The following is a 17,705-nucleotide window of genomic DNA, read 5'->3' as shown; positions in this document are numbered from 1 at the left end:
TTTAAGTTTTTATTGGAAAACCCTCCAAACAGCATTAACCGAAATTTTCACATGAGTGAAATACTACGCAGGGGATATTTTCACCAGTGAAAATTGTAGTTTATGCTCTTAGGAGTTTCTGATAAAATCTTAAAGTTAAAGGCGTATCTGATAACCCTTAAAACCCTAACTTAAGAGGGTTTTATGATATTTGGAAGTTTTAAGCTAATCTAATAATCATTCAAGGGGGGATTTTGATATTTAGCCTTTTAACTTATCCTAGTCAGTGATCTATGGGCTTATCCTAGTCAATGATCCATCAACTTATCCCAATCAAGGATTCATGACTTATCCCAGTCAATGATATATCGGCTTATCCCAATCAGCAGTCTATGGCCTTATCCTATTCAGTAATCCATGGTCTTATCTCAGTCAGGGATTCATAGGTCTAATTTGTGGGTACCCTACCCTTTTTCTCTTTAAAAATGGAACAATAGTCTCTGCTCACATCAATTCCAACATTATTAACTCTTCTCCATTTACCTGCATTCTTTTTCCATTAATCTAGTCTCCTTGCCACCAAATATCGATACTGATGTCCAATGCTGATGAAAGGTTACTTGCCTTATATGCCTTTGTCGAAACCCCCAAACCTTACAACCATCTCGTGCCTGGCGAATTTTTTGATAGCCGTGAGTAGGAATTGTCATCATTTTACTTCCTCAATCCCTCTACCTTCCACTCATTTTGCATTCCCTGCTTCACTGGTGTACTAGTCTCATTTTTTGTTGTTTCATCTTCTTCAGGCAGTTTACGTGTTTAATCACAAGATGTCTCACCTATAACCCAATCCCACGTCTTTAACCCGTTTATTAAAGATGAGAACCATTTGCTCCCTCAGACTCTCTAACTCTACCCATTTGAAATCCCGATCCCGATTGTTATATTTGCCCTTTTTAAATCTAAGGAGCAAGGTAGAGATGAAGACATGTATTATCACATTTGTCCACTTAAGAAGGGCAATGGAGTGACCCACAACACCTTTGAAGTGTACTTTTCTACAAGCCTGGTTTCTTAACCAACCACTCTCTGACTCATCTCTTTTTTGTGAAATTGCACGTTCTATTACCAACCTATTAGCGTATGTTAATAGAATTGTATTAATGGGAAGTGACCTAAAGCTCCTACAACTGATCATTCCAGATCTCCCTCAAAGATCTCATCGAGCTAAATTATTTTCTCAGTACAAAGTATGTCGTGATCATAGAGGCCTCTTATTAATCCAAAGAAAATACATTACTGACTTGTTGTGCAGGACAAAAGATGGACAGAGCCAAGTCGGTATCCACTCTTGTTATGACCAACCTGAAACTCACTTGTTATGCCACTCCATTCTTGAACCCGTCATATTATCGAAGTGTTACTGGAGATTTACAATAACTTGCCCGGTTAATAGAATTTTGCAATACACCACATTTGGCAAGCCGTCAAGTGAGTGCTCCTCTACATATAATGATCCATCACTCATAGCTTCCTACTCAACCCACCACACCATTCTGAGCTTGCTATCACTCACATGCAAGCTAGGCAAGAGACTTTGATGACTGAAGGTCCACACATGGTTATTGTGTTTATTTTGGTGGAAAATAGTTTGTCGTCAATAAAACAAAAAGTGGCGGCTCTCTTAAGCACTAAAGTCGAGTACAGAGCTCTTGCATTCACCATCGCTTAAGCAATTCTGATATAATAGTTCTTGTGAGAACTCCATGTGTCGCTACCTTCCTCTCAGTACTCTATTGTGATAATCTATTAGAAAAATTCATAACTATAATCTTGTGTTTCATCAAAAACCAAAACATATATATAAATCAATTTTTCATTTTGTCCAGGTGAAAATTGAACGAGGAAATCAAGGCGGGCATTACATAGTTGGTTCAATAGGAAGTCGACATTCTTACAAATGGTTTGTCAATTTCGTTTGTATACTCAACAAAGCCTTTTATAGCCTGAAACAAGCCCCTAAGCAGCAAGTAGCCTATAATCAATATGATATATGCTTACTCCTAACATAAAAATATAGTAAATGACACTCGCTAAGGAGCTTGCAGTGTTGAAATATGAAACACAAAGAAAACCAATATATGAAGGAAAATCAATTATTTTTATTATATAATGAAACTGAAACCCTGAACCCCCCTCCCCAATTAGCTTTAAGATTTTATTGGAAAACCCTCCAAATAGCATTAATCGTAATTTTTTCACATGAGTAAAATACTACGCAGCGAGATATTTTCACCAGTAAAAATTGTAGTTTATGCTCTTAGGAGTTTCTGATAAAATCTTAAAGTTAAAAGGAGGTTCTGATAACCCTTAAAACCCTAACTTAAGAGGGTTTTATGATATTTTGGAAGTTTTAAGCTAATCTAATAATCATTGAACGGGGAAGTTTGATATTTAGCCTTTAACTCATTCTAGTCAGTGATCTATGGGCTTATCCTAGTCAATGATCCATCGGCTTATCATGATCAAGGATCCATGGCTTATCCCAGTCAATGATATATTGGCTTACCCAATCAGCGGTCCATGGTCTTATCCTAGTCAACAATCCATGGCCTTATCTCAGTCAGGGATTCATAGGTCTAATTTATGGGTACCCTACCCTTTTCTCTTTAAAAATGGAACAGTAGTCTCTCCTCACATCAATTCCAACATTATTAACTCTTCTCCATTTATCTACACTCTTTTTCCATTAATCTAGTCTCCTTGCCACCAAATATCGATACTGATGTCCAATGCCGATGAAAGGTTACTTGCCTGAGATGCCTTTGTCGAAATCCCCAAACCTTAAAGCCATCTCGTGCTTGACGAATTTTTTGATAGCCGTGAGTAGGAATCAGCATCATTTTACTTCCTAAATCCCTCTACCTTCCACTCATTTTGCATTCCCTGCTTCACTGGTGTACTAGTCTCATTTTTAGTTCTTTTTTCTTCTTCAGACAGTTTACATGTTTAATCACAAGATGTCTCTCATATAACCCAATCACACGTCTTTAACCAGTTTATTAAAGATGAGAACCATTTGCTCCCTCAGCCTCCCCAACCCTACCCATTTCAAATCCTGATCCCAACTGTTATATTTGCCCTTTTTAAATCTAAGGAGCAAGGTAGAGTCGTAGAGATGAAGACATGTATTATCACATTTGTCCACTTGAGAAGGGCAATGGAGTGACCCACAACACCTTTGATGTGTACTCTTCTACAAGCCTGGTTCGTAACCAACCACTCTCTGACTCATCTTTTTTTTGTGAAATTGCACGTTCTATTACCAACCTATTAGCGTATGTTAATAGAATTGTATTAATGGAAAGTGACCCAAAGCTCCTACAACTATTCATTCCAGATCTCCCTCAAAGATCTCATCGAGCTAAATTATTTTCTCAGTACAAAGTATGTCGTGATCATAGAGGCCTTTTATTAATCCAAAGAAAATACATTACTGACTTGTTGTGCGGGACAAAGATGGACAGAGCCAAGTCGGTATCCACTCTTGTTATAACCAATCTGAAACTCGTTATGCCACTCCATTCTCGAACCCGTCATATTATCGAAGTGTTACTGGAGATTTTTTTTACAACTTGCCCGGTTAATAGAATTTCATAATACACCACATTTGGCAAGCCGTCGAGTGCTCCTCTACATATAAGGATCCATCACTCATAGCTTTCCTACTCATCCCGCCACATGATACGGGTGTATCTTCTCTCTCTGATCGGTCGACCGAACCAAGCAGTCTAGTCGACCGGATCGCGTTTCATGGGTGAATCTGGATTCCTTTTGACGCGTATTCCAAGTTCCATTGGGCTTGGTTATTTACGATTTTTCTATCCACGTTGTTAGACATAAATAGGAATTGTTTAGGATTTCTAAACATCAGAGATTAAAGAAGAGAGATCTTAATCAAGAGATTAGGGTTTAGAGAGAATAGAGAGATTGTTCTTTATTCTAGAGAGATTATGATAGAGAGATTTTATAATCTTCTATTCTTCATAATCTAGAGAAGATATTTTACTTCGCCAATTGAATTGTCTTGTGTATTTTGTTGTTTTCTTTAACCCACATTAGATAATTTCGCGATAAAAGGTGTTCGCACGACGACTCGTACCAAGTTGGTATCAAAGTGATCAGATCCTGTGAAAGGATATCTATCATGTGTATGGTCCTTACTCGATCGTAATACAAGAAGCTAGGCTAGATTACCCTTCTTATTTCTTTGGAATAAGTCCAGAAATCAAGAAAGAAGATGACAGAAAGTGACAATTCATCGAGGCTTGATGCGATTGAAAAACAGATCGAGACAATCAGTTAGACTCTTATGAAGCTCGTCGATCTCATCCACGGAGGCGAAAAGAAGGGTGAATCTTTGGCGGGGCCCAAGACAAAACCTATAGAATCCGATGGAGGTAGTGAGAATTCAGATTCTGACTAGGAGGTCAAGACCGTCAAGATTGTTCCACATCAAGTGGGTAAGGGTTCTTACCAGAATCTAAAGATTGATTTCAGAGTAGAGATTTCTATTTATGATGGGAGTGTTGACGTCGAGAGGCTTGATGATTGGATTGAGCGTATGAAGACCTATTTTACTCTTTATGATTATTCGTCAAAGGAGAAGATTGTTTTTGCGACATTAAAGCTTTCAGGACACGCATTGACGTGGTGAAAATATTATTGCAAACAGTAGATGAAATCGGTGTTGTGGAACAGGTTCAAGGAACTACTAAGAAAACAGTTCTACCCGGTGGGATTCCTTAAAAATCATTGGTACAAGTGATACGGCTTGCGCCAAAGATTCAATCAAACCGTTCAAGAACACACGACTGAGTTTCAACAACAAGCGATGGTTCTCAATATTAGGACTAAGTACTCGATCTTTATGAAGTATATGACGGGTTTGAACGAACACCAGTTTGGTAGATGCCATAGTTGATCCAGACAGCGAGAAAAATTTAATATCCAAGGCATTGGTTCAGAAACTAGGTCTGAAGACGGTCAAGCATCCAAAGCCCTATCCATTGGGGTGGATTCAGAATGAGACAGGACTGAGTATAGTTAATCAATGCACTTTCAGATTTACACTCCACGAGTCGTATATTGACAAGTATATTGACAAGGTCACGTGTAACGTAGTTACATTGGATGTTTGTCAGGTTATATTGGACAATCCGTATTTGTGGGATAGATACACAATCTACGAAAGACAGGCTCAGAAGTACACATTCGCCAAAGACGGTGAGAAGTTCATATTTCGTTTAGCATCTCTTCCGAAGGAGACAAACTTAGTGACGGTGAACCGAGCGAAGAGGCAAGTGCATGCAAGCAAAAAGTTTATCTCGATGTTCATTAGGCCTTATGAAGAGCCACTGAAAGAGGATTGCAATTTGGAGAGGAAGATGACTACGATGAGACGCAGAACGAATGAGTTGTTTCTGATCGGACGTCAATGTCAGATTTCTAGCAAAACCAGGTGGTTCAACAAAGAAGGAGCTCGAGAGTTTTCTCAGCTGAAGTTCTAACTTGAACTGGACTTCAAGTTCCTAAAGGGGGGAGCCATGATACGGATGTATCTTCTTCTATGCTTCGGGAGCTTAGCGATCTTCATGGAAGCTTAATGATAGACGATTCTTATTATTACTTAAGAATAGAAGCGTGGGTAGAGCCGTTAGTGGGAGCTAAAGAGGTCAAAGTCAGGAAAACGACAAGAAAAACAGGAAGCAGGCAAGCACTCTGGCCGGTCGACCGGGCTTCCAACATCGATCGAACACGAAGGTCAAACCGGTCAAACCATCGCTCATTATCGGTCGACCGAAAACGGATACGCCTACAGGGTTAAAAACCCTCTCTGGTCGGTCGACCGAACCAAGCAGGCCGGTTGACCGGATCGCGTTTCCTGGGTGAATCTGGATTCCTTGACGCGTATTCCAAGTTCCATTAGGCTTGGTTATTAACGATTTTATCATCCACGTTATTAGACATATAAATAGGGATTGTTTAGGGTTTCTAAACATCAGAGGAGTTAATATAAGAGAGATTCTAATCAAGAGATTAGGGTTTAGAGAGAATAGAGAAATTATTCTTTATTCTAGAGAGATTTTGTAATCTTCTGTTCTTCATAATCTAGAGAATGTATTTTCCTTCACTAATTGAATTGTCTTGTGTGATTTGTTGTTTTCTTTTCAAACCCACATTTGATAATTTCGTGATCAAATGTGCTCACACGGCGACTCGTATCACCATACCATTCTGAGCTTGCAATCACTCACATGCAAGCTAGGCAAGAGACTTTGATGATTGAAGGTCCACACATAGTATTGTGTTTATTTCAGTGGAAAATAGTTGGGGTCATTAATAAAACAAAAGGTGGTGGCTCTCTCAAGCACTAAAGTCGAGTACAGAGCTCTTGCTTTTACCATCGCTTAAGAAATTCTGATATAATAGTTCTTATGAGAACTCCATGTGTCGCTATCTTCCTCTCAATACTCTATTGTGATAATCTATTAGCAAAATTCATAACTATAAATCTCGTGTTCCATAAAAAACCATAACATATATATAAATCAATTTTTCATTTTGTCCAGGTGAAGATTTAACGCGGAAATCTAGGCGTGCATTACATAGTTGTGAAGATTTAATGCGAAAATCTAGGCGTGCATTACATCGTTGGTTCAATAGGAAGTCAACATTCATACAAATGGTTTGCCAATGTCCCGCTTCTTCACTCTTCAATCCAAAATTACTATTGCTTCTCTCATAGTGAGTTTGCGAGGGAATGTCAAGGATACATAGAACTCCACACACAACACTGCAAAGCTAAAGTAGTAATGCCTCTAATGATAAGAGTCATGTCAGCGATCCATAACAACATCCAATCAACATCTAATCTGAGGCTGACAAAGTCAAGAGTCCAGAGTCCAACAAATATTACTATCACAACTGAAATTATTAGTTATACCCAAATTTTCTCTTCTATTCAAATATTAGTTGTATATTATCTCCAAAATATTTAAATTAATAGTAATATTTTATAAAAGAGGCTTTTTTTACCTAGTTTTATAGGCTCTAGTGCCCTTGTAATACTCTCAATTTATTGGTACATAGCCTTAGGCAATGCCCTTCCCTTCAAAAAATATATAGCATCTTCAAGAACTGAGTGAATAACCCCTCCTTGAACATAGAAATCTCTCTTCTCCGCCCTCATTATCTCCCTCCCTCCTAAACTGAGAAACAAACGCTTGTTGGTATTAAAATTCCCTCAATTAAAGGTTACACTCCTTTCTCTTAAGAGCAACAAGAAGGCCACTAGCTATACCCCCTCCTCCCTCTTTCTCTCTATAAAATTAACTAGAAGTTGGTTTAATTTAACTTTAGGAATACAGTAGCTTTATATTAAAATTATCTACCATTTTAACTTAATACGATTGAATAAATTGATATAGTCAATCTGCAAGATATCCTAATCTGGTCTTAGAGTGTTAGCGTAGATTATAAAATAGTCTGAATAATTTTGCGTGCACACACAATTACATATGTATATGTGCATGCATGTGTATATGTATATATGTGAATCGTTTAGAGACTGACAACCCATTTGTTCTAGAAAATGGGTTGTTAGCTACTGACTTGTGAGCCTCGCACCCTGCATCGATGTGACTACTGCGAGGCTCATAAGTAACTAATCTCTTTGCAAGAGCCATGTCACTTGACAAAGGTCAGTCTTCTCCTTCTATGGATATTTCTAACCAAAGGTATAGCTTTCTTTCACTTCCATGGATCACTTAATATAGTTCATGGATTTAAGGAACCACTCAGACGGGCCTCCTCTTAAATACAGGAACAGTTCATTCCTTTCGGCTAACCAATTAAGTTTTTTCAATTAAACACTATTGCAATCGATATGATTCACAGTACCATAAGCACCTAATTCACAGGTGAACACAAGAAAGCTAGATTTTCTAGTAGTGTTTAGGTACGATAGCTGGAAACCCGAAATTAAGAATAGCCTTCTGGGTATGGATTGTAATTGGAGAACAAAAGGTCTCCATTGGGGCTACACTAATGCTACTCTTATAAGTAATATTGTAAGCAAACTAGTCAAAGATAAATTGTGTGAATAAAACGTCGAATTTTTTTCAAATAATGATAATCAGGCTTATCCATGAGAAGCCCTATGCTAATTGCGCTAAGGCTAATTGCGCTAAGGCATTTCATTCCTCTCGCGTCTACGGTCTATCAATGGATAGTCCCTTCACTTCACTCATCTATTGGCGTACTTTAAAAGTAAAAGAATGTACTCATCTATTGGCGTACTTTAAGAGTCATCCAAATGCATCACGAATGAGGATCTAGGTGGAAAAATCTGGATTTATGGAGACCTTCCATCCAAGTCAGCATCATACACATAGAAATTCAATACATTACCATCTCCGTGTCTTTGGGCGATCTCTCCTTCATGTTATCGGCTGTGTATGGAAAACACACGGTCCAACATAGGAGAGAGCTTCGGAACCACCTTAGATCCATCCACTCCCAATTCCAACGGCCATGGATATGAGGGGGAGACTTTAATACTATCACATCTATCCAAGACAAGATCGGTGGAGATCTTCCTCATCCGAGAGCCATGGAGGATTTCAATGATTGCATCAATGATTGCCATATAGCGTCGGTTGCCTTCACTGGGAACAAGTTCACCTGGTGTAACAACATGGAAAGCCTGAGGCGCACTTGAAAAGTCATTGACAGAGTTCTTCAATCATCCGACTTCCTCCTTGTTGGGGGCCTTTCAGCTCAAACCCTTCACCGTTCCTTCTCATTCGCTCATCATCCTATCATGGTGTTTAAACTCTCACTCTGGCTCGAGACTAGCGATACCAAAGAATGTGGTCTCGGCATGAATCCTTCCTCAATGTAGTCCAGCAACATTAGGCTAATGATCACCACCCATCTCCCCTTACTAACATCTGTATCAAACTCAAACTCTTGAGGCAAGCCCTTTAAGAATGGAACTCCACGACATTTGGGAATATCTTTACCCAAAAAAAGAGCTTAAATATGAGCTATCTTCACTTGATACATCGTTACAATCTCATTGGTGTCCAAACATGTATAAGCAATTTCAAATATGCAAATCCAAATTGAATCAAGCCTCTATTAGAGAGGAGATATTCTGGAAACAAAAAACTCGCATCAAATGGCTTCGAGAAGGAGACTCCAACTCCAAATTCTTTCATGGCATAGTCCACAGCAAAGCTACTAAAAATATATTGATAAGCTTGTCAGCCCCAATGGAGAAAACCTCCAAGGCCAAGAGGCTATTCATGTAGCTGATGTCTCCTTCTCCAAGCTCCTCTCCTCTGAACCCCATCATCTGAAGGAGGACCTGCTTAACCTTATCCCAAACAAAATCTTCGAAGATATTAACCTCATGCTTGTTAGACCCTTCGACCTCTCCGAACTCCACCACACAGTCTAATCCATTCCTCCAGATAGCGTTGTGGGTATAGATGGTTTCTCAGCATCTTTCTTCACTTCTTCCTGGGAGATCATTGGGTCATCTATCCTTGCTGCTGCCAATCACTTTTTGGCCAACAAGTGTCTCCCTGAAGCCATCTCCCATATAGTTCTTGTCCTCATCCCCTAAAAAAACCAAACATCAGTCTCAATGATTTTCGCCCCATTAGCTTATGCACCACTCTATACAAAATTTTTGCTAAGGCGATTTGTATGAGATTAGCTTCGGTCCTTCCTATGATCATCTCTCCCAATCAAGGGGCTTTCGTAAAAGGTCATAGTATTTCTGACAATGTGATGATTACCAAAGAAATTTGCCGAGACCTAGACAAAAAGGCCAAACACCCAAACATCATCCTCAACTTAGACATGCATATAGCATATGATCGTCTAGAGTGGGATTTCTTATGGAAAGTCCTCATACGTTTTGCTTTTTCTATGGAGTGGGTTAATCTAATCGAAGTTTACATCTGTAGTTGTCATTTCTCGGTGGTCTTTCAAAGGTCTTACAAAGGCTACTTCCCTAGCTCTCGAGGCCTTAAGCAAGGGGACCCTTTATCGCTGAGCCTGTTTATCATAGCAGAGGAAGCCCTATCATTAGGCTTCTCTCACCTCATTCCATCCTCAGCCCACTATTCCACGACCAATGCCGATTGTCCCACTCATCTCCTCTTTGCAGATGACCTGATCATTTTCGCCAATGCCTCCCGTCAGTCCCTCATATCCATCCTTGATCTCCTAGACAAATACATGCAACCCTCGGGTCAGCTTCTCAGCCGGGTCAAGAGCCGATACTATATCCAAGCCAAAGCTTCTCGATCCCGCATTAGTGGTAGAGTCCACTGTCAAGTTCCCTCGAGGAGTCTTTCCTATGACTTACTTGGGGTTCTCATAGGCCCATGCCGTCAGAAAATTGTATATTTCTTGCCCCTTATTGATAGAATCAAAGCTCGTCTTCAAGGGTGGCAATGTAAACTTTTGAGTAGTGCGAGTCGTATCATCCTCATTAAACATGTCTTAAGAAGCATGCACATTTACCTCCTCTCATCTACTTCCATCCCCAAATCTATCATCAAAATAATTAAGAGCTTGCTTGCAAACTTTTTTCTAGGGCTCCTCAAATTATGGGAGCAAGAAACATTGGCTTAGCTGGCACAAATTGTGCATTCCTATCAATGAAGGGGGTTTGGGTTTCCGCAAACTCTCTGATGTCAAAAAGCTTTCATTCTTAAACAATGTTGGCAGCTATGTACCTAATCATCAATTTGGGCCACATTTATGCTTGCAAAGTATAAAACTCAGACATCTCCTACAGCTTGGTCAGGCCCTCAACGGTGCTCAGTTGAGTGGAAGAACATTCTAGCCCTTTGACATGATTTTGCTAATAGATGTTCTTGGATCATTGGTAGAGACGTCTCTTTTTGGTATGACCGTTGGCACCCTAAGTTTCGCTTGGATCTCCTTAAACCTAATGGGGATATCTAGGTGAAACTTAGGGATTTCTTCCACAATGGTACATAGTAATTTGAGGATTTACTCCCCTCTCTCGATCAGGAAGTGGTGCAGTCTCTATATGCTCATGCCCCTAGGCTTTCGGAGGATGATGACAAACGCCAGTGGGCTCCTAAAATCACGGGGTCATTCTCCACCAACTCTGCATGGAACTCCATCCGTGATCACCACCCTCACATGCATATTCTTCAGGATATTTGGGCCTCTCCCATGCCATCCTCGACCAAGCTCATCTGCTGGAGGATCCTTTTCAACATCCTTCCAGTGGATAAGCGAGCGCAACATACTGGTATATCCGACAACCATCAAACTACGAGCTTGAATCACCTATTTGTGGAAGGTGAGCTAGCACAATCTCTATGGAGGTACTTCGGTATCATATTTGCAGCCCTTTCCTGCACAATCTATAACCACCAGAATTAAATGGTGGTTTCGGACTTATAAAGAAAAGTCTCATTTCTCCATTATGGGTAGGCTAGCTTTCATTGCCATTTGCCGCCAAATTTGGAGCTTCAGGAATAATACCATTTATGGGGGCATGAAAAAAAATCATATACATGCTAGGATGGTTATCATTGATGCATTGCAACATGTGGACCACCTTGTTAAACCTACGATACATTCATCAAAGTATGGTATCGAGTCCCTCCTTACTCTAGGTATCACCCTCAAAGCCCCAAAGGCCAAACGCGTCTCTCTATGCGTTTGGACCCCCCTAAAGGCCAACACATTTGCTCTCAATGTTGATGGATCGTGTCGCCAAAACCAAATGGCCATTGGGGGTGTGATCCGGGATAAGGAAGGAAAACTCGTTTGTGCATTTGCGGGGCCCAAAGGAGTGGGTACTAGTTTTAAAAGGGAAATTCATGCTTTAGATATCCGAGCAGAATTTATTGAGTAGTTGCAATTAAATCCCTCCATTGCGTACACTAACTCCAAAAGGCTAGCCATGAGCATAGGAAAATAATGCTCGCTTTGGCAACTCACTCGCCTATGGCAAGCCATGAATCATCGTCTTAGAGATATCCCTTTTATTCATTGTGCTCGAGAAGCTAATGTTGTTGCGGATGCTCTCTCTAAACTGGGGCACTCCTCCCAGATTCGTTATTTCTTTACACCACAAGAGTTACCAATTCAGATTCAAAAACTCTTGTGGCTTGACAAAATGGGCCACCATTTCTGCAGGGTTCGGTAATGTATATGGGTTATGATTGTATTTTGTTGTATATGTATATTTCTGGACTTTGCTGTCACTCTCCGCAGTTTCTGGATACAACCACTTGGTTTTTGGTTCATATTCGCAGCAGGGTATCAGGTTTAGGTTGGACATATGCCCAGGTGCGGACGGAGTGCTGCTGCTGATTTTTTGCAGCAACGGACCAGCCCTACGCTGCCAGTTCTGGCGTTTTTCAATTGCTGGCCTGGTGCGGAGTGTGCTGCTGGCCGTTCTTCTCTGCCAGTAGCGGTGTTTCTGTGTATGCGTGATTCTGGTGCATTGGTGCGCTGGTTTATGCTGCGTTTCTGGGTGCTTTGGAGGCTAGAGGGATCTGGCCAAGAGCTTGTAGCAGTGTGGACTGTGCGCTGCAATTTAGGGCTGATTGTTACTGGCCGAGAGATTACAGCAATGCTGTTGTCCATGTGCTGCAGTTCTGGGCATGTCTGTGGGTTGTGCTGCTGCTGGTTTCATGTCATTCTATAATGAGAAGACATTTGTGGTCTTGGGAGTGCTACAAGAGGATAGAAGAGGCGGATGAAGGCTCAACTAAAGAAACAAAACAGTGGCTTAGTGCCCAGGGCGGTCGGGCATACATGTTGGACGTCACGGCCATATATGCACCTCTTGTAGGAAGAAGCTATATCGAGTTGAGCACTTTTGTGTATGTTGTTTTGTTCAGGAGCTCCAGGTGTACAGTTCATAGTTCTTTTGTGTATTTTGTTTTGTTCAGGAGCTCCATCGGTAGAGCTCATATATCCTTTGTGATAATTTTGTGCGATGCAACCTTTTGTATAGTGAGGGGTGTCTCACTAGCTGATGTACTTGTCCCAAACCTACGGGAGGCACCATGTAATTTTCTAACTTTTAATGAAGCTTTTATTTTGATGTCAAAAAAATATACTCTTTCTGTCCTCTCTCCTGCCAAAGAAAGTCAACAAAGAAAGGTAATCCGAGATTGCCGTGCATGATATGAAGAAAAAAAATAGAATATATCATTTTCACTCTCCCACAGAAAGATCATCCTTATTCTTAACCGCTTTGCTGTTGAACTACCATTCTTATTCTTCTTCTTTCTATTGTCGTGTCTATTGTTTACGGAAGCGTCACTTTACTTTTTGCTATTCCTATTTTCTCCTTGTCGCTCTTGTTCTTGCTTACTTGGTACTCAGCAGTCTGTTATGTTTTTGACAACATGAGAGACTCTAAGTGACAACAAAGACAGAACTTCGACCTACATACTAGCCCGAGAAATGAGCCAATTACTTACAAAATAAAGGATTTCATTGAACTCTCTCCAATTACCACCTACTAACTTGAAAGACATAGATCTGTCCATTGACTGACTATTTGTCCACAAATAAGGGCGAAATCAAGCAATTGCGATTTACATTTAACAAAGTTAAGGGATCAAGGAGCGATTATAGGTGAAATTAAAACGCAAACAATTTATGCTGACTTGTAAGAAGAAAGGGGCCTTCATCCATATGAGAAACTTGTGCATATGACGTTGCATATCCCCTACGCTTTTTAAAGCAAACAAGACAAAGGGAACCACAAGCGAAAATCTGAAAAGAACAAGTACTAACGTGCAAAAAGAGAACGAAGCTTTACCCCAGATAACGCAAGCACTCCCGATTCCCTCCTGAACATTCAACAATGAATCAAATACCATCATCGTCATCAATGATCCCATCACTAACCCACGTCTTAACCCATCCAACCACAACCCCATCCCTCCACTCCCAGCTCTTCATCTCCTCACAATCCGCACGTGTCCACCGCCACCTCGCTTATACCTCTTCTCCGCAAAGCTCCGGGCGACCTCCTCCTCTGGCCTCCTCTCCCTATTCCTCCGCGCCTCGCCCCGCCCCTCTCATCGTGGAGGCGAATGCCCCGTCGCAGCCGCCGCCGCTCGCTGCGTCAATCGGCCTGGTGCCCGCCGCCGGAGAACGTCGGGCCGCAGGAGAGAGGCGTATGTTAGGAGAGCTGAGGGGGAGCCTTGGGATAAAGGTGCGCTTTGCTGGCGCGCCTGGGCACCGAAATCTGGTGCTTCTGCTGGGGCTCTTTTGGGATCCCATGTGGATGAGGCCGAGGGCTGAATAGGGGTAACGGTGTAATTTAACTTGTTTGATTTTGTCAGAGGAGAAATGCTGTTATGCAATATCAAGTAAATGAGGAAATGAATATATTTTCTTTTTCAGAAGATTTTTTTTTGGAAAATATTTTTTGTATGATTATTAGGGGCTGGTTTGGTTTGTGGATTAATATTTGATGTATGTAATAGATTTTTAAAAATCTATGATAGATTTTTTAAAATCTATAACTAAAATTGTGCTTGTTTGTTATGGATATTAAAGAAGATTTACATGAGGGGTAATATCCAATAAAATTTTGTATGGATATTAAAGGATTTCTGGCTAAATTCACAAATCCATTTCAAATCAACGTAACTATAGGGTATTACATTTGATGCCTTTATCCTATGTGACATCCCTAAATCCGTGCATAAAAAATGATAAACAAACTATGTATATTATCTTATCTAATCTAATCTAATCTAATCTAATACTATTCTAAAAGTGGATTGGCATGTTAAAACATTTCTTCCGAAAATGCCCTTTTAAACATAAATCTAATACTATTCTAAAAGTGGATTGGCATGTTAAAACATTTCTTCCGAAAATGCCCTTTTAAACATATACATACATACATAAAATACATGCATCCTTAAACATATACATACATACATAAAATACATGCATCCATACATAAACAATACTCATACATACATAATAACACTCAATTAAATGCATGCTTTTTTTAACATATACATGCATATATAAAATACATGCATCCATACATAAACTATACCCATACATACATAACCCCAAATTAAATGCATATTCATAACCCAAAAAACATGAATGTTTTATATTAAATACTCACACTGAATGGTTAAAGACGTTTCATGCATAACCCCCAAAAAACATGAATGTTTTATATTAAATACTCACACGGAATGGTTAAAGACGTTTCATGTTTCAATCGATATAAGTCCAAACTCACTTTCATTACATACATACATAAAATACATGCATCCATACATAAACAATACTCATACATACATAATAACCCTCAATTAAATGCATGCCTTTTTTAACATATACATGCATATATAAAATACATGCATCCATACATAAACTATACCCATACATACATAACCCCAAATTAAATGCATATTCATAACCCAAAAAACATGAATGTTTTATATTAAATACTCACACTGAATAGTTAAAGACGTTTCATGCATAACCCCCCAAAAACATGAATGTTTTATATTAAATACTCACACGGAATGGTTAAAGACGTTTCATGTTTCAATCGATATAAGTCCAAACTCACTTTCATTACATACATACATAAAATACATGCATCCATACATAAACAATACTCATACATACATAATAACCCTCAATTAAATGCATGCCTTTTTTAACATATACATGCATATATAAAATACATGCATCCATACATAAACTATACCCATACATACATAACCCCAAATTAAATGCATATTCATAACCAAAAAAAACATGAATGTTTTATATTAAATACTCACACGGAATGGTTAAAGACGTTTCATGCATAACCCCCAAAACACATGAATGTTTTATATTAAATACTCACACGGAATGGTTAAAGACATTTCATGTTTCAATCGATATAAGTCCAAACTCACTTTCATTTGTTTACATTTTTGTAACCTCCCATCAACATATTAATCTCTTTCATTAACTTTATTTCCGTTACTAAAAATAACAATAATTATTTCCGTTAACTATTATTACTAACAAAGTCGATTATAAATATTATATATACTAATTCCACTTCAAATGCAACTCTGCACAATTTCAAAGGTCTCAACTCTGCACAATAGTTTCTCATAAAATTAAATTAGTTTTTAATTACTATTTTTCTCAAAATTTGCAGGTTAGACTTTGATTTTTTTGGAGCTAGCACCATGCATCTTCAATATTAAATGAATGCAATGATACAAGACTATTTTTTTTTAATACTTATTTTTCTCAAAGTTGGGGTGTGGTAGACAACATTCGAGGATGAAAATGCAGCCATTAATGGATGCTTGCAGGATGATGGTGCATGCAATTGTTGAAGATTTGACTGATATTGAGGCGAAGTACTTTCAGTTTGATTCTCGACAAGGTTTTGCTAGAAAAAAATCCTTTTTGTTGGCTCTCTCTTTTATATTTACATTGTTGTATCTTTCTTTCAAGAGGTCTAGAAATTAGTTGATTGTCGTGGACAAGTGTTTAGGAAGTATGAAAGAGTTGATATTATTAAATGAATTAAAAACGTAGATTTTTCATGATCATGATTAAAAACGCAGATTTTTCATGATCATGAAAGTATGAAAGAGTTGATGTTCAATAACTAACATCAACAGTTTGGCACCCACCGTGGGGCCCCCATCATCTAAGGAAGTTTGAGACCCTAACACCACTATAATCCACAATTAACCCCCTGTTCGATAACTGACATCAATAATTTGGCACCCACCTTGGGCTCAAGGTGTCAACTTAGCAAAATTTAACCTATTTGTTTTTGCATGGATTTGGGTTGGAGATTAATGCTTAGTGACGTATGCATGGTGAGAGTAGACAATCTTCTAATCTACTAAGGTTTGAGCCACACCAAAGATTTAGAAGAAAAAGAGAAGAAAAGAAAAAAATTGAGGGTCCCCTCCCTGAATGATCCTTCGACCCACTCCCTAAAGAACCGCATGCGGGCTATGTCACTCTAGCTCAGTTGGAAGAATCCACTTAGAGGATGTCTCAATCTTTCCAGCAACAGTTTGCTGCTTTCACTAGTGAAACTACTCAACCGAATTCCTCCCCGATAACCCTCCTCATCATTTTTTCCTCCTCCACCTTCGAAGGCCAACCATCACTTGTTCATCTACCCTCGCCTGGGTGTGCCACATAGGTTGGACAGCAAGGAGACTATATCGAGTACGTGTATCCCCTACCTCGCTAGAAAACTCACTTTTCAGCTCCTCCTCAACACTATTAGCAGTATGTGGAAGCAACGAGGGAGAGCCCAAGCTTCAATTATGATGGCCAAGTACACGCTGCGGGGCGGCATCATTGGCCCTCGGCATCCTTATGTTGATTTAGACCCCTCAACCACCAACCTTGTGTCTGGATATGACTGGACCTTCTAGCCAATCACTGAGGCAATTCGGGGGCACACTCCCCTCACTGACTGGATTATGAAGTCCATTTGTGATATATTCAAGACGCCTCATGTAAAGAAGTATAAGGGTGAAGGAGATCCAGTTGAGCATGTTGTTTTCGGTAAAAGTTGCTGTTTTCATTGATATTCTCTTTTTGAGATCTGTTACAACTTCAAGCGT

General features: G+C 39.5%; 1 protein-coding gene across 1 annotated transcript in view; it reads right to left on the bottom strand.

Annotated features, from left to right (window-relative positions):
• LOC109843355 overlaps nt 1-13,990 on the bottom strand; it is a 21,669-nt gene extending 7,679 nt beyond the window's left edge. The window contains exon 1 of the mRNA XM_020412289.1: nt 13,883-13,990. Coding sequence (XP_020267878.1) covers nt 13,883-13,921 — 39 coding nt within the window. The 5' untranslated portion in view covers nt 13,922-13,990. The remainder of the gene's footprint in view (nt 1-13,882) is intronic.

Source organism: Asparagus officinalis, chromosome 5 (genome assembly GCF_001876935.1).
Source record: "Asparagus officinalis chromosome 5, Aspof.V1, whole genome shotgun sequence".
NCBI classification, from domain to species: domain Eukaryota; kingdom Viridiplantae; phylum Streptophyta; class Magnoliopsida; order Asparagales; family Asparagaceae; genus Asparagus; species Asparagus officinalis.
Note: the sequence above shows the minus strand (reverse complement) of the source record. Positions and strands in the feature narration are given on the sequence as shown.